This window comes from Schistocerca cancellata, chromosome 6, assembly GCF_023864275.1.
Source record: "Schistocerca cancellata isolate TAMUIC-IGC-003103 chromosome 6, iqSchCanc2.1, whole genome shotgun sequence".
Lineage (NCBI taxonomy): Eukaryota > Metazoa > Arthropoda > Insecta > Orthoptera > Acrididae > Schistocerca > Schistocerca cancellata.
This window is the reverse complement of record NC_064631.1, coordinates 428203679-428228625: the sequence shown is the minus strand read 5'-3', so window position 1 is coordinate 428228625 and position 24947 is coordinate 428203679. Positions and strand designations below refer to the sequence as shown.

Sequence of the window (24947 nt, the reverse complement as noted above, 5' to 3'; positions counted from 1 at the left end):
CGCTTGATTCTCTTCTTTTACTGTTTTCATACAGTCTCTGACTCACTAACATATAATGCTGAACATCTTTTGGCCAGAAATGCCATTTCAGCCTGTGATAATTTGTAAGAAAACTACCTCGCGTCTAAATTGCATTTTGAGACATCCAAAAAGTAATATATTTACCGATTACAAATTCAGTGCTATTAAATTATTTTTGTAAGACGAATTCTGAAATCTCTATGAACTACAGCACAATTGTTTCTCAGCATGATCTACAAAGTATATTGGAACACTCTGTGTGAAATTCAAACTTCTCTCGTTTGCCAAGTTATCACTTCATTCGTTTCTCATCGTCCTGTAGTAGCAGCAGTTGCAGTACTTTTATTCATCCGTGGATTATGTCTACGAGGATATTCGACATGACGTAACCCATATACGAAGTACACAGGTGTTTATCCAGCTAAATGTCTGTTTTGGCATGGGTAGTTAGACAGCTTTAGTTGAAAGTGTTTAAAAACACTTTGGAGAACTCAAATCCTAAAATATTCTTGTAGGTGATAGAAGGTTGCACTGCAGTTTGAAAACCTGACTTCAACACTAGTTAACCGAATCCTTTGACCGCCTTAATAAGTGATAATAACTAGGATATAGCAGGGGAAATGATCTTAGACTCAGTTACTGAATATTTCATTTCTCTACCCTGCGCCTTACCAAAGAGTGGCAGGATGACATATATGTCAGCAAGTGACGAGGATTTTTTCTGATGCGTTGATTCATATATTTTCTTTAGTTAATGTAATTATAATTAATTAATTAATTAATATAAGAGATACAAATTTCAAACAGCTCCACATTAGGGACTTCTAGAAAGTTTTCAAAGAAGAGATAACGGTGTACAATCCGGTGAGCCTCCACATCAGAGATGCAAGAGGCAAACTGATTACCAACAACAGAGACAACATAACGACTAATTTCCAGATAGCCTCAAATTTCACCTTCGAAATCACCTTAATTGCATCAAATTACACAATATATGGGCCAGCTGAAAAACAACGGAGCGCCAGGTGAAGACGGGATATTAGCTGAGATGTGAAAAGTTGGAGGGAAGTGGCAGCTGAAACCATTTATGAGATTTCAGGGAGAAAGGAAGAATGCCCAACGACTGGAAGCAAGCCGTAATCCATCCGCTACATAAGAAGGTAGATAGGACAAACACAGACAATTACCGATAACTGAGGCGTAGCTTTACTTCCAGTCACCTGGAGAATTAGTTCTACTGAATACGATAGAAGGCCTATCAGGACACACATCTGGCGAGCAACAAGCGGAGTTCAGAAAAAAAAGATGGTGCCCGGAGCAAATTTTTTAACTTGAAAACAAGGAGAAGAGCAATGTGGGATCTTAACACAGTCGTCACATTCATTGATTTCAAAAATTCTGCTATACTGTAAACAGACAGACAGTCAGCGTTCCTATCACTGGAAGGAGCAGGTACCGACAAAACCACCACACAATTAGTAGAACAGACGCTCTCACTTAAATTTTTGGGAGCAATTTCTGAACCATTCAGTGTTAACACAGGTACCCGGTAGGGCTACGGGCTCTCACCGATTCTCTTTAGTCTGGTCTTAGACTATAAAGAACTACATGAGAAGAACATTGAAGGAATTAATCTAGGACGAGGAAGCGGAAGATTTGACGTGAAATGTCTCGGCTCTGCTGACACTATTGCAATAATTTATAAGGTGAAGGCATGTGGAAAGATAATGATAGCAATACTTCACGAAGGTGCAGTAAAATTTGATTACATCTATCGTATGAGAAAACGGACTACATTGAACATAAACACAACGAAAAATTTGGGAGAATGGAGGCAATCATATGGGTTAGATAACACCTCAAGTTAAAAAGAAGATCGAAGAAAATAAAATTAGCATACAGACTCACCCAAAACCGATATAAAAAATATGAATAAGTTCTGGAAAGATAAGAAGAAAAAGAATGTGCCATAGTATTATGTTCTAAGCGGTCTATTATTGGCCAAATTCACTAATAAAAAATGCTTTCTTCGTTATCTAAAATAAGTAAGTTTGTACGCACGCATGTGTTGCATACGTATTTTTTCTGTTGTATGGGCGCTCTGCCCAGTGGGATTAATATCTGAGTAAAATCGAAGGAACTGATAGTTGAATAATGTGTATGAAAAAAAGAGGGCTGTCGCCATATTTACGGGATACCACATGTAAATGAAAATCTGAACGACGTAAGCACTAAAATTTAGTGGAAAAGATATATAAATGAGGAGTAAAGAACATGCGGGTCCAAGTACTTAAAGTTGTTAAGATTCTGCAAGCGATTTACGAGCATATAGGAACACGTCTGTGAGCTATAAAGGGCAGATGAAGGTGGCGTTTTACTGAATTATAGTGAGGAATGAATGATTTCTAGTTGTGAGTGCTTAGCACGTCTAACCGCTTTCTGTGTCTTTCTGTGTCTTTCCTGCTCCGCTACAATTGAATATCGGGCGTTGCGATCAAATATTGAAATCGGTAATTGTTAGTAAATTAAAAGTATTAGCCGCACCAGGGTATTCCTCCATTTATTGCTCCGATTTTATCTGTACTTCAAATCCCCGACATCTGGCACCACTTCTCACTTGACAGATTTAAACGACAAAGCGCAAACGGCTGTAGGCGCAGACAGTAGTTGGCTATGAAGAGGCGTTGCCATAGAGGCTTTTACAAAAAAATTGGATAATGTACTTATACGTTCGAGCGTTAAGAATACTTCTTTCTACGACTGTGTCATAATTCCAGTGACGTTTTCACCAGGACATGGAAATGAAATTTTTTCAGTATTACACCACAAACACAGTTCACTTTTTGTTTTCGTTTCTAATAGAAAATTGGCAAAATGAATACTTGGAAATGCCGGGTTTGTCAGCTAGTAAACTAATAAACGGCTTGCGATATTACAGTTTTAGGTAACAGAAAATATAGTTTGTACAATTTCGCACGTGCTGATGATGTGCATTTGAATGTTTATATGTGTTTTGTGAGTCAAGCTGTGTCACCGAAGTAATGATAAGTTGAGGGGAACATTTCGGTAAGGAAATAAACTAAACAATACGGATGCTATTATAGTAGCAAGCAATGATTTATTTCTGTTTAGAGCTACAAAGCAATCTACATAAACCTGAACTGCTTCAACGGGTCATAATTTCTCTCTAACAGCTCTTAGGAAAAGTTGTTTTAATGATCGCAGTGGCTCTGGGAGAATCAGAAGTACCGTTCGTTGTTGGCAAGTTGATTGTAGTTTCTGCTCATAAGGTCCTTTGTCCGGTATAATGCCGCGCCTGCTCGGTTCACGTTAGTTCGTTCGTAGCTTCGTCGGTCGCGGTTTCTGTAGTCTGTGAGTTTTTAATTCGGTCCGCATGACAATAACGAGCTACTTAGTAATCCGATCGAATTCTTTAGCTGGCAGAAACATGCAGTATACACTTTGAGAGCCGGATTTTGTTGTCAAAACATACTGCAAGACAGACTCAGTGGTTACAACACAACGGACATATTTCGGAGAGGATTCCATGTACGTGATGTTCCAACAAAGGCAACGGTTATACTAGTTGTAAGGAAACTGGAGACAGCTGGTGTACTGAACAGTGATGGTTGTAAACACAGACCATCACTGAGTGCAGAAGTTATTGATAATGTTCGAAGACGCTTGGGGAACCCTCCAAGCAAATCGTTGCCATGACTGGGCCAGGTTGGTTGGTTGGTTGGTTGGTTGATCTGGGTGAGGGGACCAAACAGCGAGGTCATCGGTCCCATAATTTTAGGGAAGGAAACCGGCTGTGCCTTTCAAAGGAACCATCCCAGCATTTGCCTGAAATGCTTTAGGGGAAACAGAAAACCTAAATCAGGATGGCCGGACGCGTGTTTGAACCGTCATCCTCCCGAATGCGAGGCCAGTTGCTAACCACTGCGCCATCTAATTCGGTGAGTTAGCCAGGGGACAGGCATTTCATGTGGCTCATAACGGACAGCTGCGAAGGTGCAAGCGTTGCAAGAAACTGATCTTGAGAAAAGAATGCGTTACTGTTCATGGTCTCAGGGATATCTTGTTCAACGTCCAGAAATTCTCTGCATGATTTGGGTTACATATGAGGCATGGTTCGAGTGGCGGGGCGGTTCTAGGTGCTACAGTCTGGAACCGCGCGACCGCTACGATCGCAGGTTCGAATCCTGCCTCGGGCTTGGATGCTTGTGATGTCTTTAGGTTAGTTAGGTTTAAGTAGTTCTAAGTTCAAGGGGACTGATGACCTCAGAAGTTAAGTCCCATAGTGTTCAGAGCCATTTGAACCATTTTTTGAGGCATGGTTCCGTCGCCGGCCGAAGTGGCCGTGCGGTTAACGGCGCTGCAGCCTGGAACCGCCAGACCGCTACGGTCGCAGGTTCGAATCCTGCCTCGGGCATGGATGTTTGTGACGTCCTCAGGTTAGTTAGGTTTAACTAGTTCTAAGTTCTAGGGGACTAATGACCTCAGCAGTTGAGTCCCATAGTGCTCAGAGCCATTTGAACCATGGTTCCGTCTGTCAGTTTACATCAACACATAGTGGGCCGGTATAAGCCCTCATATCATCCACGAAACATCACTGCATGATGAAAAGGTTGGAGTGTGGCGTGCGATGTCAGCTTTGAGGATTGTTGGCCCCATTTTCTTTGATACGACTGTAGACACTTCAGTTTAAGCGGGCATCTTGAGTACACTTGTCGAGCAGCTGGACGAAATCGAAATTCCAGAAGGTTATTACTAACAAAATGGAGCAACGTGTCACACGTCTAACGCTTTCGTGTAACTTGTAACCAATTTCTTTTGTGACCGAATAATCACAAAAAATTATGCCCGTCCTTGATCACCTGACCTCAACCCCTCCCCCCCTCCGGAATTTTTCTTGTATGGGTATCTTAAAGACTAAGTGCAGAAGAACAGACCACGGACGACTGCAGCACTCCGTGAGAGCCTTTACACACCAAGTTAGCAACACTGGCAGAGGATTAACTTCACAGAATATCGCGGAATATGGTGAAACGAGTACAGTTGTGCATCGATACTGGTGGAAGGCACTTCCAAAATATGCTGTGAGGAGATTGTATTTGTTTATGTAATCTCCCAGTTGTGTATTATCGTCTCGCAAAATTGCAAATGCGTCCCATTATTGGTTCAGATGTTATGACATATTAAAGTAGTTCAGGTTTATACGGATTGCACTGTACTTTGTGTTGTGGTTTGGTCTGTGTGACTGCACGTCGTGACAGCGCTGCTGCTGGAGCGCGCCAGCTGCGGTACTTACAGAGGTTCGCCGTTGGTTGGCAGGTCCTGCGGCTTGGGCCGGTCTTCGCCACTCTTCACCGCCAAGCTGGAACAAGCGATGTTCACGTTAGCTCTGCCCCAGTACAACATCAGTCTCTCTCTCTCTCTCTCTCTCTCTCCACACACACACACACACACACACGGACATTAAAATTGCTACACCACGAAGATGACGTGCTACAGACGCGAAATTTAACCGACAGCAAGAACATGATGTGATATGCAACTGATTAGCTTTTCAGAGCATTCACACAAGGTTGGCGCCGGTGGCCGGTGAGGAAAGTTTCCAGCCGATTTCTCATACACAAACAGCAGTTGACCGGCGTTGCCTGGTGAAAGGTTGTTGTGATACCTCGTGTAAGCAGGAGGAATGCGTACCATCACGTTTCCGACTTTGATAAAGGTCGGATTGTAGCCTATCGCGATTGCGGTTTATCGTATCGCGACATTGCTGCTCGCGTTGGTCGAGATCCAATGTCTGAGCAGAATATTGAATCGGTGGGTTCAGGATGGTAATACGGAACGCCGTGCTGAATCTCAACGGCCTCGTATCACGAGCAGTCGAGATGACAGGCATCTTATCCGCATGGCCGTAACGGATCGCGCAGCCACGTCACGATCCCTGAGTCAACAGGTGGGGACGTTTGCAAGACAACAACCATCTGCACGAACAGTTAGACGACGTTTACAGCAGCATGGACTATCAGCTTCGAGATCATGGCTGCGGTTACCCTTGACGCTGCATCACACACAGGAGCGCCTGCGATGGTGTACTCAACGACGAACCTGGGTGCACGAATGGCAAAACGTCATTTTTTCGGATGAATCCAGCTTCTGTTTACAGCATCATGATGGTCGCATCCGTGTTTGGCGACATCGCGGTGAACGCACATTCGAAGCGTGTATACGTTATCGCCATACTGGCGTATCACGCGGCGTGATGGTATGGGGTGCCATTGGTTACACGTCTCGGTCACCTCTTGTTTGCATTGACGACACTTTGAACAGTGGACGTTACATTTCAGATGTGTTACAACCCGTGGGTCTACCCTTCATTCGATCCCTGCGAAATCCTGCATTTCAGCAGGATAATGCACGACCGCATGTTGCAGGTCCTGTACGGGCCTTTATGGATACAGAAAATGTTCAACTGCTACCCTGGCCGGCACATTCTCCAGATCTCTCAGCAACTGAAAACGTCTGGTCAATGATGGCCGAGCAACTGGCCCGTCACAATACGCCAGTCACTACTCTTGATGAACTGTGGTATCGTGTTGAAGCTGCATGGGCAGCTTTACCTGTACACGCCATCCAAGCTCTGTTTGACTCAATGCCCAGATGTATCAAGGTCGTTATTACGGCCACGGGTGGTTGTTCTGGGTACTGTTTTCTCAGGATCTATGCACCCAAATTGCGTGAAAATGTTCTAATATAATATATTTGTCCAATGAAAAGCCGTTTATCATCTGCATTTCTTCTTGGTGTAGCAAGCATTAAAAAATGGCCAGTAGTGTAAATTGTAATTAACCCAGACGTGGTTGCCGAACATGCTGTAGAAACAAGAACTTTTATTGAAACCGAATCACAGAGCTACTGAAAAAGTTATCGCAATTTTAGACCAGTATTAATAGTTATCGTACACAGATCTACCATCTCTTATGTCATGGTAATATCTGAAGCCTCTATGGCCGAAGGCGAAATCGAAGGCATGTACTGCACAGTGTTGTGAACTAGTCGACTCGTCTCAACTTTATAAGCAATATTTTCGATATTGGCACCCGAACGCAACAGTCACTTGAAGGATCAGGGTAAAAACGAAGTAAGTCTGTTTTAATGAAACTTCAGAAAAAAGTGATTTTAATGCTTGAACTGTGATTACAGCAATATTTAAGTACATACAATAGTTTTTATTTCATAAATTAAACGTCTTGGGTGTATCGAATGTGGAGATAGCGTTATTGGCAACCAGTTTGTCCCCAGAAATAAGTAATTTCCCAAAATGGAGTCAAACGTCACTCTGTGAGGGGGAAAGAAACGAGTAAATCAAGTGAAACAGACGCAATAATTCCATGAATAGTCACGACTAAACGAGTTTCTGGCTGTGGTAACACAGCGACAGTACGTGTATGTAGCTATGGGTTAGCTAACTGTAGAACTTCAGAGCACCAGGATGGCAAAACTTTGTCAAACTTTAAAGATCTTACGAATTTTAGCCTGGAAATTGAAAGGAGATGTAGAATAAATAAAGGAATTGATCGATTTCCATTAAAGAGAACAGAAGATAACTGCGAAACAACTACGCACTATACAAGTAAAGAATTCTGAAGTTAAACACACCATTATAGGTAGGTATGGGCAGTTCAAGCACCCCATCGATTGGTCGACATTGTCGTAGTGTCCTCTTGCAGCCAGTTTGAATTTCTTTGCGATAAGTCAGGTGATATTAAGGCAATGGCTGGATTCAGATGACATTATCTTAATAGGTTGCATTTTGCAATGCACTTTGAGTTTAACAGTATTTTATAGTGTAACACAATTTTTGATCAACACTGACGACAGTGTAACTGGATGGCTTACATCTGGTTGCTTCGATCATTTCCTTCAAATCTTCGGGTGTTTCCTTCAGTGCCTTTGGGTTCCATTATCCATTACCTGCTTCTTTCCCTTATAGCAAAAATTTGATTGTTAACATCTCAGGACTCACTTATTCCCTTTTTTTCTCTCTCAGCAGATGCATACATATGATAATTCAGAATCGAGCTGTAGCAGTAATTTAGTTTCGAAAAAGGACTTACCTGGTATTATCCTCTGATCAAATAATAAAATATGCCTTTTTGCACTTATCAGGTATCTCAGCAGATCTACGAAGAAAGCATTTCCGAAATAGAACGACAACATTTGGAATAATATAATTTGTAATGTAGTAAGATGGTTGGTAGCAATAGTCACAGAAAACTATATTCTTATAGCTTTGTTAATGAACCCCGATATGGCATCCATTTGTAGCGTGACACTAGAAACAACAGGTAGTATAAGCGTCAGCTGTTTTGCTACAGACAGTTTAAGGTCCATATTTCCTTTATATGGTCATGACAAGAAATCAGCGGTGCGAGATCTGCGTTTCTAAATGATGGTTCGTCTACCATTTCGCCTCCAGGAAAACTTATCAATAAAGCTGTGTTTTTCTGGCGAATGAAATTTTACTGTGCGGTTTTCTATTGGACAATAATTTGGCCTAAGTCCTGTTCTGACTGTGGTAAAATAAAAAGATACAATTTATGAGAGATAACGGGTAGTTTTTCTTCAAAGGAAACGATGAGATTACGTTTATGCAATTTAAGCTAGACTGCAGCTACACTCTGAGCGAATCACAAGGAAACTGCACTATCTCATTTGCTTACTTTCAAACGCAAAATAACACAGATGTGAAGAACGTGAAAGGCCAGCTCATTCTTGGAAATAAAGAGCTATAAGTTTTTTGAGCAGTCTTCTACTTTCAGTGCCATAAAATTGTGAAACTCGGCATTTTCATTTGGAGGTCGTAGCTTTTATTTGTATGCGGTGTCATTGTCTTTCGTGAAATTTTATTGGGTCTTTATTTCGGAACAAATGTTGCTAACTGTGGTATATATACTGCTTACGTGCCATGTAGAATGAGCTTCTGCTGATACGGATAAAGTGCATCACAAGCAGATCCTACGAAACAATGAGCATAAAAGAAGTACAGATATCGTGTGTTTTAACTGTACAAGAACTATCATCTGGAAATAAGTTGTTAAGCCATACGATTGTTTACACTTTTCCTATGCTCTTGATCCGAGGAACATCCTTCAGATATTTGTACTATTACTTTACCAACACTACGCAATTTTGAGGTGGATTGTTCAGTACGCTGTGTAACACTGGTGATTCCTTGCATGGCGGCATAAGACGGCTGTTGACAAGACGAGACTGTTCGTTCCTGAGGACCAGTCGTCCCGATAACCATGAAAAATCGAGATGAATACCGTAAGAGCCGAGATATACTTACATCCATTTGTGGAGAAATTGACAAAAGGTTCCGAGTAAGAGAACGCAGATAAGGAAATAATAGGGGTATGTATCCAGTCTTTTGTTATACTGCAACTACTTACGCACGAGACATTAAGCTGCTATATATTAACCGTTTCAAAAATAAACCCCTCTTTACTCTTAAGACAGACGTAGCAAGAGCGAAAGTAAATAAACGTTAACTACGTACTCTTAGCCGCACAGGCGATTGGGAATACACATTCAGTCGGACAAGAGTTCGTACATGGAAATCCTTCAGTAGTTATACCGATAACGTCCTACATCATAACCCGTAGAGTGGTCATGCCAACATTCTTTGCATTTGTCACACTGCATCCAACATGAAAGACACATCCACACTCCAGCAAATGATGTTTTTTTAAAGATTTTAAACATTATTGCACCTTAGCAACTGTGCAAGCAAGAGCTGCAACGGATTGGAAATAACAACCAAGCAGTAGCAAAATACAGGTTTATTAAACATTAACTATAGGTTCGATAGTTTTAAAACTGCCTTCTTCAGAAGGCTACGACATTGTGTGTGAAACAGAGATGACACTGTTACAATAAGCAAAATTACAAAAAAAATGTTTAGGAATAATTTTAGTGCAGCATACTCACATAGAATCACATTTTACCTATATCGGATGTGGATGTCGTTGACTCTGTCTAGTACATATGCGAGTCATCCACTAATCACGATTTAAAAGAATTAAAAGTAGCAGCTCTCTACTGTACAGCTTTGTAGTAAAAACTCTTCAGCTTTTTAGTTATCGTGTTAATTCCAGAAATGAATATGTATTTGTGAAATCACACACACTGCTCATTGCAGCAACGAGCTTACCGCACGCGCAGGAGCGTCACCTCAGAGGCTACCTAACTCAGCCTGTCGGCACATGTCACTAGCTCCGTACGTGGCATACTTACGGTCTGTAGGATTTTATTTACTACTGACAATATTCAGAGCTGTGTATTTCAGTCTCCTCTTGACCTATGTAGCTAAAGTGTATTTCCGATTCCAGCTTCGAGGTATTCACGGTGCTGTGTCTCTACTACAGCTGTATAACAGCAGAGCATTGTTTGCGATTCTTGCCTTGGTTTCTTTCCTACAAAGATTTTATGTTCTTCTTCTCACACTCGTTTCGATTATCCACTGAAAATTACGAAGGTGGACCCAAAAAGTAATGCGTTCTGTGGCATATTAAATTTAATAGTAAACATGTAGCAGTGAAGTTAGTATGGAACGTGCCTGAATTCTCCTCTGCGCAGCATACCATTTAACATAGTGACCATGCATTTCTACACCAGTTCGGAAAAATTCGTGACTTTGCTTCTTGACCCATGATTTTAAAGCTGTTTTAACCTCACCCATGAAGAAAACGTATGGGGACGCTGTAGTGGACATCAGTAGTGTGCCGCCGGTCGGTGTGGCCGTGCGGCTCTAGGCGCTTCAGTCTGGAACCACGCGACCGCTACGGTCACAGGTTCGAATCCTGCCTTGGGCATGGATGTGTGTGATGTCCTTAGGTTAGTTAGGTTTCTAGGGGACTGGTGACCTCAGAAGTTAAGTCCCATAGTGCTCAGAGCCATTTGAACCATTTTGAGTAGTGTGCCGGACGAAAAGACAAGCTAGAGTTCACAGTCAATAGTTTTAAAATCATTCTGGGAAAAAATGGTCAAGAAGAGAAACCATGAACTTTTCCAGAATGTTTCTCATGCCTAGGTTCAACGCTGGCGCAAAAGTGTACAAATCTATGGTGATTACGCTAAACGTTACATTTTGAGTAGTGTGCCGGACGAAAAGACAAGCTAGAGTTCACAGTCAATAGTTTTAAAATCATTCTGGGAAAAAATGGTCAAGAAGAGAAACCATGAACTTTTCCAGAATGTTTCTCATGCCTAGGTTCAACGCTGGCGCAAAAGTGTACAAATCTATGGTGATTACGCTAAACGTTACTGTTGTGTAGATGACAATTCAGGCTATGACCTGGACTTATTTCACTGTTATATGTTCATTATTAAATTTTTTGAAACTTCCTGGCAGATCAAAACTGTGTGCCGGACCGAGACTCGAACTCGGGACCTTTGCCTTTCTCGGGCAAGTGCTCTACCAACTGAGCTACCCAAGCACGGCTCACGCCCCGTCCTCACAGCTTTACTTCTGCCAGTATCTCGTCTCCTACCTTCCAAACTTGCCCATGAAAGGCAAAGGTCCCGAGTTCGAGTCTCGGTCCGGCACACAGTTTTGATCTGCCAGGAAGTTTCATATCAGCGCACACTCCGCTGCAGAGTGAAAATCTCATTCTGATTAAGTTTTTTATGTCACAAGAGGCATTACTTTTTGATCCACCCTTGTACATATATGTATCGCTCTTTCACTTTAGCTACGTAGCCAAAGTGTAATTTCAGTACTAGCTATAACTTATTTACAATAAGCAATATGTAGTTCGCACTGTGTGTATGGTGATGTCAGTTTCTGCCACAGCGCATGTTTTCACGATATTCGGTTCGGTTACTTATTTGGCTGATCGCAATATTTGCAATTCGAAATTTTCATCCCAATGTAGTAAATCCTCATAATCAATCCAGTCTATGGTGTTTTTGTGCCAATATATCGCCAGTGATATGACGTTACGGTCGGCATGTTGCTTACGTCTTTTGTTTTGTTTTCACTGCATCTTTGGCCAAAGCCTATGGCTGCTAACGAAATTTCCTCCTTATCCCTCTGTGGACACGAACGTAATTATACATGGGAGACTAGTTCAGTTTGATGAGAATGGCAAAGGAAATCGATTGTAGAATGGGTGGAAGAACCATCTTCGCATTTGCCAGAAGTGACTCAGAGAAAAACGGCAACCTACCTCAGATTGGCCGATTGAGTTTGAATCTCCGCTGGCTGCCCCAGCACACTAGACAAGCGTCTTCACCGCTGCGGCTCTCCAAGTCTCTCTCCTGTTCATAGGCAGCGAACGGAATATGCATCGGCAGTGGAGAGAGGTTATTTTCGGGACGCGCAGAGCACTGTTACACGCCGGTAACTGCGTTCCCTAACTCTCCATTCCCTGACCGGTTTCCCACAGTGAAAAGTCCTTGTGTAACCCAAAGTTATGCTGTTAATACTGGTCTGAGTCCGTAAAATATACATCAGAATATCCAGTAGGATTTCGCCAGATCTGTCTCGAATAGCGACAGTATTATTTCCCTCTACTCAAGTCTCGTCGTGGAGTATTATTTCATCAGCTTTCGGTAACAGTATAGTGAGGTCTTTCTGTGACATTTCTTCACAAAAGAATGTTTGATATATTCTTTATTTCGAGGCCTCGTCGCTAGCGGCGATTTCTTGTCTGCGATCTACAGGGGTCGGACAAAAATATGTAAACACCAGGAACAAAGAACACTGCCAAGTCTTAAGGTTTTAGAGTGAACCTTATACCGTTATTCCTGCAAATTAGTAGCAAGTTCAGGTAACAAAGAGTGAGGTGAATGGCGATCACGCAGCTTTCGTCCTAAAGCAGACCACAAAGGCTCAATGATATTGAGCTCTTGAGACTGCGGAGGACAGGGGTGGTGCGACAATTCTTCCTCGTGCTCACAAAACAAGTCCTGGGTGATGTGAATTATGAGAACAGAGGCCCTGTCGTCTTGGAATGCACTACTGGGGAAAAACATCGTACCACGGACGGGACCTGATCAGTCAAAATGGTCTCTGAATTCTTGGCAATAAAGCGATCATGGAGTTTAGGGGCACGTGGAATACCGCCATATGGTTGCCCAAAATATCACCGAACCCACTCCATGTTCTACTCTTTGGCACGTAAACTAGGCGAGAAGTTGTCGGCTGTTGAAACAAGACTCAACCGATAATATGACTTTCTTATATTGCTCCACAGTTCGACACCACGATTTCCTCTTACGGGCATTTGCATTGCTGATTAGTGGTTCTGCCTCTATACTGTTCATTTTTGGATCACAACCTACGACCAACTTAGAGACAGAAGTGATGACACTTTCTGCAGGACCTGACCATCGTTTTGCAGAACAGTGCTCAAGCACGTACAGTGCAAGCTGTTACTGATTTGTTTGACTGAGAGGGCTGCCAAGTGCTATACCACCTACTGAATTCCCCTGACTTAAACCCTCGTAAGTTCAACTCGATTTCTGAACTGAAGGAAACACTTGACGGCATTCGCTTCAGAACTGCTACAAATTCGTTGGGCAATAGACCGCGCCGCTCGAACTGTCGACACCACTGGCACTGCTAAGAGTATCATACGACTTCCACATCGCTGACAGCGGGTTATACACAATGCTGGTGACTACTTTGAAGGTCAGTAAAACTTTGAAACAAGTATTTATTTTGTACGAGCTGTAAATAAATAGTTGCCACTATTAAAGTTCCAGCCCTCGTGTTAATGACCATGCAAACAATTTTAACAGTAATCTCAGACTTTCTACTGATTACGCTTTTATGTACAATGAAGTAATATCCGCTCGAAAAACAGCACAAATATTCGATAATAACTTGATAAGATTTCTAAGTGACTGAATGATTGGTAACTTGCTTTAAATGTTCAGAAATGTAAAAATGGCCATCTTACAAAACGAAAACACTCCTGTATCATATGACTACACTATCATTGAGTCACAAATGGAATCAGTCAAATCATATAAACCACACAGGCTCAGTCGTAGGTATAGCCAGTCGTACTTCGTTTCTTTGGTATAATACGTACCGTTCTAGTAAAAGGCAATCAGTCTACAAAGCTGACTGCTTACAAAACACATGTGCGACCAATTCTAAAATAATGTTCGGCTGTGTGGGTCCTTTTCCAATAACCACACACAGGTAATATTGAAAGTATACAAAGAAGGGCCAATGAGTGAGCGAAACAGAGATGCTGAAAGAACTGAACTAGCAGACGCTTGAAAATAGCCGCAAGCTATTCTGTAAAAGCCATGGACAAGCTTCAGAAAACGAATCTAGGAATGTGCTAAAAGTATTACATATTGCTGCTTAGCTATCGTAAAGACAAGATTAGACTAATTACAGGGCACACAGAGGCTTTAAAGCAGTCATTCTTCTCGAGCTACATACGCGAATGGAATGTGAAGTAGCCCTCATAACTAGTACATTGGCGGGTACCCTCTGCCATACACTTCACAGTGGTTTTCAGAATACGGATGTAGATGCAGATGCAGAAGTAGTTGATATATGCTGGATGGGTGATAACTGAAGAAACACTCGACTCTCTTCCACTTCGTATTGAGACTCATTCAAGGTTCAAGGCGGTATTAGAGTGATGCCTCCTGGGAATGAATGATCTTTCATCGGCGTCATACATTCTCCATCTTTTTCATGTGACATTGTCTCGCATCTACAACTACATCTACATGGATTCTCTGCAATTCACACTTAAGTGCCTGGCAGAGGGTTCATCGAACCATTTTCATACTACATCTCTACCATTCCACTCTCGAATAGCGCGTGGGAAAAAGGAACACCTAAACCTTTCCGTTCAAGCTCTCTTATATTATTATTATTATTATCATTTCTCGCTACGTAGGTGGGTGTCAACAAAATATTTTCGCATTCGGAAGAGAAAGTTGGTGATTGAAATTTCGTAAATAGATCTCGCTGCAAAGAAAAGCACCTTCGTTTCAGTGACTGCCACCCCAACTCGCGTATCAGTGACACCCTCACCCCTATTGCGCGATAACACGAAACGAGTTGCCCTTCTTTGGACTTTTTCTATGTCCTCCGTCAATCTTATCTGGTAAGAATCCCATACCTCGCAGCAATATTCCAACAGAGGACGGACAAGTGTAATGTAGGCTGTCTCTTTAGTGGGTTTGTCGCATCTTCTAAGTGTTCTGCCAACAAATTGCAGTCTTTGTTTCGCCTTCCCCACAATATTATCTATGCGGTCTTTCCAATTTAAGTTGCTTGTAATTGTAATTCCTAGGTATTTAGTCGAATTGACAGCCCTTAGGTTTGTGCGATTTATCGTATACCCAAAATTTATCGAATTTCTTTCAGTACCCGTGTGGATGACTATGCACTTTTGCCGGCCGGAGTGGCCGAGCGGTTCTAGGCGCTACAGTCTGGAACCGCGCGACAGCTACGGTCGCAGGTTCGAATCCTGCCTCGGGCATGGATGTGTGTGATGTCCTTGGGTTAGTTAGGTTTAGGTACTTCTAAGTTCTAGAGGAATGATGACCTTAGAAGTTAAGTCCCATAGTGCTCAGAGCCATTTGAACCATTTTTGACTATGCATTTTTCTTTGTTTAGTGCCAATTGCCACTTTTCGCACCATACAGAAATTCTCTTTACATCATTTTGTAATTGGAATTGATCGTCTGATGATTTTACTAGACGGTAAATTACAGCGTCATCTGCAAACAATCTAAGGGGGCTGCTCAGATTACCACCTAGATCATTTATGTAAATCAAGAACAGCAGAGGGCCAATGTCACTACCTTGCAAAACGCCAGATATCACTTCTGTTCTTCTCGATGATTTACTATTACTACGAACTGTGATCTCTCAGAGAGGAAATCGCGCCCGCATCTCGTGGTCGTGCGGTAGCGTTCTCGCTTTCCACGCCCGGGTTCCCGGGTTCGATTCCCGGCGGGGTCAGGGATTTTCTCTGCCTCGTGATGGCTGGGTGTTGTGTGCTGTCCTTAGGTTAGTTAGGTTTAAGTAGTTCTAAGTTCTAGGGGACTGATGACCATAGATGTTAAGTCCCATAGTGCTCAGAGCCATTTGAACCATTTTGAGGAAATCGCGACTCTAGTCACACAACTGAGACGATACTCAATATGCACGCAATTTGATTAATAGTCGCTTGTGAGGAACGGTATCAAACGCCTTCTGGAAATCTAGGAGTATGGAATCGATCTGAGATCCCTTGTCGACGGCACTCATTGCTTCATGGGAATAATGAGCTAGCCGTGTTGCACAAGAACGATATTTTCTGAATCCGTCTTGGTTATGTATCAATATGTCATTTTCTTCAAGGTGATTCATAATGGTCGAGTACAGTATATCCTCCAAAATTCTTCTGCAAATTGAGGTCAGTGATATGGGTCAGTGATATTGGTCAGTGATATGGGTCCTATTTCCTTTTTTGAAAGTTGGTGTGACTTGTGCTACTTTCCAGTCTTTAGGAACAGACTTTTCGTCAAGTGAGCGGTTGTATATGATTGCTAAGAAAGGCGCTATTGTGTCTGCAACTCTGAAAGGAACCTGATTGGTATACCATCTGGGCCGGAAGACGCCTTTCTTAAGTGATTTGAGTTGTTTCGCAACACCTAAGATATCTACTTTTATGTCACTCATGCTAACAGCTGTTCTGGTTTCGAATTCTGGAATATTTACTTGGTCTTCTTTCGTGAAGGAATTACAGAAAACAGTATTTTGTAACTCTGCTTCAGTGGCACCATCATCTGTAGCATTTCCATTGCTATCGCGATCTATGCGGGGTCACCGTCGTTACTATTGGATTTGGCGTGGTTAATTTTAGGGCTGGTCGGATATCCGTTCGGTTGCCACTCCATTACCCCCTCCCCCTGGGAAGAACACGCGTAGCCACAGACTGTCTACGTGTAGTGTAATCCACGCGAAAGTGTGCGAAAGTTTCCGAAATATTGCGGATTCGATCTGGGTCCGGATCGTTCCCCGTCCCGGAAGCAGTGTGATAATACGCGCGGCTATCGGGCCGAGTACTGTTGTGCTTAGACTGCTGATGTGATATTGTAATAATATGAAGAATGGCAGTTGGAGTTGCAAGAAAGAATATCTCCCTCAAATCCAAAAAATCACGTTTTGCCTTCTCAGTAAACAACAGGAGAAGTTTAAGCCTGGAGACGGGGGTTTCTGCGCCGGCGGCAACTGGTTCGCGTTCCCCGGCGACAGGAAACGATGTCGGTGAGCGATGCGGGCGGCCGAGCCCGAGCCTCGTCCGGCCGGCGCCGCGGTTTCCGCCAAGTTTTAAAGCTGTCACACCTAAATTCTTGAGCTACTGCCAATGCTAAAAGCGCCCCCCACTAATCTTATTTTATTCGATCAGCTTGCATGTTCGTTCGCCCCACATCCTTTTTAAAAGTCGTGGTATGAGTTACGCTGCGTGTTCGGAAAACATACTAATTGCGGAACATGTTCTGACGCAGCTTCCTCTCGGCATAAATGTTTCCCCAAACACATGTTCTTTACGGCAGAAGGGGCGCAGTACAAATCACAGTTGCGTCGTTAAGTGTAGTCCGGTAGTAGCTTTAACCAAATCTCAGACTTAGTAGCTAGAGAACGTAATATATTAGAAACGATTCAGTTTAGTCTTCTTATTAAGTTCGAAACGTAACAACCGACGCTGATGCGAGGATACGCAGCATAACGCAAGTCTTGGTGGCCAGTTTTGTGTTGTAGGATATATTTAAAGACGAATGGCCGGAAGAAGGGAAACGAGTCATAAACCAGTTTACAGAAAAATTGCTTTCGGTAATAACAATTAGTATAAAATATTTTTTTGTTTGTTGTGTTTAATCATATGTAATTTAGTAACTGATATAAACAGATTAGCAACTAGTAACCTACGTCTACGCTTCGCAAGGCACCTGACGGTGTGTGGCGGCGGGTCCTTCTGGTACTACTAACTGGTCCCCTCCATCCACACATATATATACACTCCTGGAAATTGAAATAAGAACACCGTGAATTCATTGTCCCAGGAAGGGGAAACTTTATTGACACATTGCTGGGGTCAGATACATCACATGATCACACTGACAGAACCACAGGCACATAGACACAGGCAACAGAGCATGCACAATGTCGGCACTAGTACAGTGTATATCCACCTTTCGCAGCAATGCAGGCTGCTATTCTCCCATGGAGACGATCGTAGAGATGCTGGATGTAGTCCTGTGGAACGGCTTGCCATGCCATTTCCATCTGGCGCCTCAGTTGGACGTGCAGACCGCGTGAGACGACGCTTCATCCAGTCCCAAACATGCTCAATGGGGGACAGATCCGGAGATCTTGCTGGCCAGGGTAGTTGACTTACACCTTTTAGAGCACGTTGGGTGGCACGGGGTACATGCGGACGTGCATTGTCCTGTTGGAACAGCAAGTTCCCTTGCCGGTCTAGGAATGGTAGAACGATGGGTTCGATGACGGTTTGGATGTACCGTGCACTATTCAGTGTCCCCTCGACGATCACCAGTGGTGTACGGCCAGTGTAGGAGATCGCTCCCCACACCATGATGCCGGGTGTTGGCCCTGTGTGCCTCGGTCGTATGCAGTCCTGATTGTGGCGCTCACCTGCACGGCGCCAAACACGCATACGACCATCATTGGCACCAAGGCAGAAGCGACTCTCATCGCTGAAGACGACACGTCTCCATTCGTCCCTCCATTCACGCCTGTCGCGACACCACTGGAGGCGGGCTGCACGATGTTGGGGCGTGAGCGGAAGACGGCCTAACGGTGTGCGGGACCGTAGCCCAGCTTCATGGAGACGGTTGCGAATGGTCCTCGCCGATACCACAGGAGCAACAGTGTCCCTAATTTGCTGGGAAGTGGCGGTGCGGTCCCCTACGGCACTGCGTAGGATCCTACGGTCTTGGCGTGCATCCGTGCGTCGCTGCGGTCCGGTCCCAGGTCGACGGGCACGTGCACCTTCCGCCGACCACTGGCTACAACATCGATGTACTGTGGAGACCTCACGCCCCACGTGTTGAGCAATTCGGCGGTACGTCCACCCGGCCTCCCGCATGCCCACTATACGCCCTCGCTCAAAGTCCGTCAACTGCACATACGGTTCACGTCCACGCTGTCGCGGCATGCTACCAGTGTTAAAGACTGCGATGGAGCTCCGTATGCCACGGCAAACTGGCTGACACTGACGGCGGCGGTGCACAAATGCTGCGCAGCTAGCGCCATTCGACGGCCAACACCGCGGTTCCTGGTGTGTCCGCTGTGCCGTGCGTGTGATCATTGCTTGTACAGCCCTCTCGCAGTGTCCGGAGCAAGTATGGTGGGTCTGACACACCGGTGTCAATGTGTTCTTTTTTCCATTTCCAGGAGTGAAATTACAATGAAATGAAAACCCTTAGCTGTCTACAGGCGTCGACATATGTCAACGGGGACAGATGAAAATGTGTGCCCCGACCGGAACGCGAACCCGGGATCTCCTGCTTGCAGGGCAGACGCTCTATCCATCTGAGCCACCGACGACACAGAGGATTGTGTGACTGCAAGGATTTATCTCTGGCACGTCTCCCGCACAATCCTCTGTGTCCTCGGTGGCTCAGATGGATAGAGCGTCTGCCATGTAAGCAGGTGATCCCAGGTTCGAGTCCCAGTCGTGGCACACATTTTCATCTGTCCCCGTTGACATATGTCAACGCCTGTAAGCAGCTAAGGGTTTTCATTTCATTGTAACCCTCCATCCCTTCCACGCGAATGCCGCGTGGGAAGAAATGATTGTCGGCAAACCTCTGTGGTAGCTCTAATTTCTCCATTTTTCTCATCGTGGTCGTTTCGCGAGATGTACGCCGACAGGGGGAAAGGGATGTAATATGTTGAAGCTTCCTGGAAGATTAAAACTGTGTGCCGGACCGAGACTCGAACTCGGGACCTTTGCCTTTCGCGGGCAAGGGCTCTACCAACTGAGCTACCCAAGCACGACTCACGCGCCGTCCTCGCAGCTTTACTTCTGCCAGTACGTCGTCTTCGGGTCTCGGTCCGGCAAACAGTTTTAATCTGCCAGGAAGTTTCATATCAGCGCACACTCCGCTGCAGAGTGAAAATCTCATTCTGGATGTAATATGTTGCCCCACACTTCCGGGAAAGAACTCTCTCGAAATTTCGATGGTAAACTTCTCCTTGATGCACAGTGCCTCACTTGTAGTATCTGCCACTGGAGCTTCTTGAGCATCTCTGTAACTCCTCGCTCTGACCAGATTACCTCGTGATGAAAAGCGCTGCTTTTAGTTGGATCTTCTCTGTCTATGAGTCCTACCTGGTGAATATGACGTCAAATCTAAGACTCCTTCATCCAAGTGAAAATAGTTTGGATCGCCAAGACTTAAAAATTCTCAACAAGTGCGACCAAATCTTAAGGTTATGCCGACTGTTTTCTTCGATTTTAAAGGCGTAGTGCACCACGATCTCCTGCCAGAATTTCGAATGGCTGCCGCCGTGGCCGAGCAGTTCCAGGCGCTTAAGTCCGGTACCGCGCTGCTTCTGCGGTCGCAGGTTCGAATCCTGCCTCGGGCATTGATGTGTATGATGTCCTTAAGTCTAAGTAGTTCTAGGTCTAGGGGACTGATGACCTCGGATGTTAAGTCCCATAGTCCTTAGAGCCATTTGAACCGTTTTTTCGAAAGACTAATAAGAACTGCTACACGTTCAAAGCCGTTTGCGTGAAGCAATCGGAAAAAAACGCCCGTATTGGTAGCGAAACAATTCATGGCTTCAGAACTAGTATAATGCATCTGCTCACACGTCACTTTTTGTCCAAAAAATGATGCCCCACGCAACTTTTTTCTGTTCCCAAAAATACAGACAACCTAAAAGGGCCGCCGTTTTATCAAACGTAGGCGAGATTAAAGATTCATGGCCTATAGATGTGGAACCCATCCCAAAGATGGAGTTGCAGATGTGTTCCGATATAGGAAAAGCTGTAGCGTAAGTGTATAATATCGAATGGGGAGTGTTTTGAAGGCGGATAACATTGACCAACGCTGATAAGTAAAAGTCTTTGAGAAAGACTAAAATTCCCATTAAGTTCTGAACCAACTTCGTACTAATGTTGACAACTCATCGGGGAAGTTACGGTGCCGTCAGGTTCGAATCCGTTATATCCGAATAAAACACCACCATACAAGAAAGTTTAGTGTCCATGGAACGCAAAATGAATTAACTGAAGAAATACAGGGACCTCGCTAAAAGCCTAAACCAAGATGTCGCAACCGGGGCTCGAATCTTACATTTTCTATGTATCAGTCAGTTATATCTACTATATGTAGAGTCACATATATGGATGGTAAGTAACAATGATATCTTTCTGGTCTGAGTGGCACAAGTTAAATATCTATAAAATTTTATTTCACAGTAATTACGTTAGATTAATATTCAAAAATTCACACAACTTTTTTTCTGATTCATCTGGAGTTTACAAGGTCATGACAACGTGGTTTCGTTGTTCTCTGTTGACGTGGCACTTTGCAGTGCAGCTCCTCGCGATGTTTTAGCCGACGGCCAGCGACCGCGAAAGTATGTGGTCTGCGTTGTGAGGACTGTCGTTGCGTTTTGTTGCAATGATCAAAAAGTAACTGAAATCAAAAGCTTTGTTATTGAGCCTGTAATTGGTGTAAAGAAAATTTTTAGTGTTTCTTATGAACTGGTTGACGGTGTGCGCGGTCCGCTTCATACATAGAATGTGCGTGTTACGTTCGATGTGATAGATATTTGACAATCTGCAGACCAGCAATAGACATCCGTGTGAGAAGATGTTTTATTTAAAGAAGATTGAATATTTAGCATCCCTACACCTGAATGTAATGTCATTTGAATCATGATGCTAGCATTTCTTAGCTCTGGTATACAAGCGCTCGTTATCGCCTCCTGTCTTATAGATTTTATATTCCTGGACATCCTTCCACTGGAATCCATTTTCCTCCATGTCTCATATCGTTTTGTCCACCGAACGTGTCCTGGGCCTTCGGCGTGCCCTTTTGCCTTGGACATTTATTTCAAAATACCATCTGGTTCGTCTTTTCCTGTCCACAATAACAGTGTGTCCATGCCACTGCAGCCTGTTTTTTTTTTATTGTTATTATTACAATAGAAGTAGAGACTTTGATGCAGACTGCATTCCTGTTCACATCGTTTTTAATCTTGTCCTTCATAGTAGTTTGGTTCATACTTCTTATGAATCTATTTTTATCGCTTGAAATCTGCTGCAGTCTTTTTTCAATAGGGTACACGCCTTCAGCCCAGAAGTACGAATTGGCACGAAGTATGTGCGGTACATGGCTGTTTTCGCATTTTGTGGTACTTTAATATCACATAAAAGATTTCTGACTTGATTTTAAAAACCGCTGCGTATTTCCTGGTTTATTTCCTGGTCTTTGGAAAGTGTGCTTCCCAGGTATTTGAAATACAAAACTAAAAAGTAATATTAGATGACAGAAAATATTATTCTAAAATACAGGCGAATTTGGAGTGTATCATCACTCTACGACAGTCAGCTCTGCCTTAAACAATTACTACGTATTTTAACCCTGTTCTCTACTCGCAACTGTCAACCAAACCTGCTCATTTACTAGAAGGATACGTCAAAGAAGCAAAAGTGCTAAAATTTTTCGTAAAGCAAATTGACAATAATGGTACTTTTTTAATTTATTACTGCTTATATTTGCGATATCAGACACTTGGCATTGACCCGCCGGGTTAGCCGAGCGAGCTAACGCGCTGCTTCTTGGACTCTGGTAGGCGCACCGGCCCCGGATCGAATCCGCCCGGTGGATTAACGACGAGGGCCGGTGTGCCGGCCAGCCTGGATGTGGTTTTTAGGCGGTTTTCCACATCCCCCTAGGTGAATACCGGGATGGTCCCCACGTCCCGCCTCAGTTACACAGCTGGCAGACATCTGAGCACTTTCGCACTATTCCACGGATTACACTAGTCGCAGACAGTTGGGATACACTAATTCCTTCCCGTGGGGTACGGGGTGGTGGCAGGAAGGGCACCGGGCCACCTCTTCAATTAACATTGCCACATCCGATTAACCATGGCGACCCTGCGTATCCGCGGGAAAAACGGCACCAGCAAAACGAAGATCAGACACCTGGAATTCAACATGGGTGCTATTTTTAGACGGCTACATAAAATTGTAAATAATTTATGTGTATATCCACTTCAAAATCTATTATTTAAGTACTTTCAATAATCAGTTAAATTAATTAAAACGGGAACAGGAAGTTCATAAAGTATTACATGAAAAGGAAAAACCCTCCAAAACCATTAAACCATGGTACAAAATTTGTTAATTTACACTGGCATCGTAGCAGATGGCCCACTGGCTGTTTCTAATATTGGCCACAGAGAAACATCAGGCCTAAGGAAGACACATTCTTCAGAAAGTTCCTGTTACCGAACTCTACACCGATGACTCATGCTACCATTACTTGTTTTCAAGTGAGAGATTCCCCGTCCGAAGGCTGGCGACAGCCTGCTAACTCTCCAGAACCAGGCTTCCGCGAAACCCATACCATCCTCAAACAATTGCGTACCCACCGCACTTCAGCCCTGAGAAGAGACAGCGGGTGAGCTAGCACCATAGTCCGCAGTCCAAGTGGAGTCAATTAATGGAACCAACGCATCTACCACTCCCCTCCCCTTCTCCACACTCAGCCCACTTTGTTCGGACACCCACATAAGTTACCTATAAGTTCCCATCCTTTATGCGAAATCTGCCATAGCTGCCACGTCGTTAGTCACGCATCCACTCCTTCTTGTCCTCTGTGCCGAAATTCGCAGTATCCGTTTCAGCACTATCAGTTAGTCTTCACGACGCGGATTGGCCGCGTGGTTTGAGGTGCCATGTCACAGATTGCGCGACCCCTCCCGAGGATGTTCGAGTCCTCCCTCGAGCATGGGTGTGTGTGTTATTCTTAGCATACGTTAGTTTATGTAGTGTGTAAGTCTAGAGACCGATGACCTCAGTAGTTTGGTCTCTTAGGAATTCACACGCGTTTGAACCTATTCTTACACTGCACATACAAGTTTCCTCCCAGATATCTTATTTGCTATCTCATTCAGGAGAGGTCATTTGTTTTTGTCTCTAACTAGGTCACTTTGTGTTCCAATGGTAGTTATTTAAGTCGGCAAATCTTCGTAGGTACGATACTCTCGTACAATATGATCTGGTGTACCAACGTCGGCGCATGCACACCTATTTGTCGGACGTTTCCGTGTTCTGTTTAAATATTCATGGTTCTGTCAATGGCCTGTCAGGCAGTCATACATCGTACTGCTGTACAGTACCCAGGTCAGTCCACTGACTGAGATGACGCAGTATGCAGTATGACAACAATATTACTACGAAATTGTTCCAGATATGTAGTGTTTGATCGAGTTTCCTAGAAGCCCGATGCCGATGAATTAATAAACGCTGCAATAAGCGCCAACAGCAATTTCAAGAGAAACACCGCATATAGTGTCATCTCCTTCTGCATGACTTAAATTACAGGCCCATATCGTTAACGTCGATATGCAGCAGGATTTTGTAACATATATTGTGTTCGAATATTATGAATTAACTCGAAGAAAAACTGTCTATTGACACACAGTCAACATGGGTTTAGAAAACATCGTTCCTGTGAAACACGACTAGCTCTTTATTCACATGGAGTGTTGAGTGCTATTGACAAGGGATTTCAGATCGATTCCGTATTTCTGGATTTCCGGAAGGCTTTTGACACTGTACCACCCAAGAGGCTCGTAGTGAAATGGCGTGCTTATGGAATATCGTCTCAGT

General features: G+C 43.7%; 1 protein-coding gene and 1 non-coding gene across 2 annotated transcripts in view; both read right to left on the bottom strand.

The window, feature by feature from the left end:
- Nucleotides 1-24947, bottom strand: part of LOC126088363 (uncharacterized) — an 859329-nt gene that overhangs the window by 73849 nt on the left and 760533 nt on the right. Inside the window, exon 4 of the mRNA XM_049906501.1 lies at nucleotides 5336-5401. Coding sequence (XP_049762458.1) covers nucleotides 5336-5401 — 66 coding nt within the window. The remainder of the gene's footprint in view (nucleotides 1-5335; nucleotides 5402-24947) is intronic.
- Nucleotides 11461-11535, bottom strand: Trnas-aga (transfer RNA serine (anticodon AGA)). The gene has a single exon. It is a non-coding gene; the product is annotated as a tRNA-Ser (tRNA).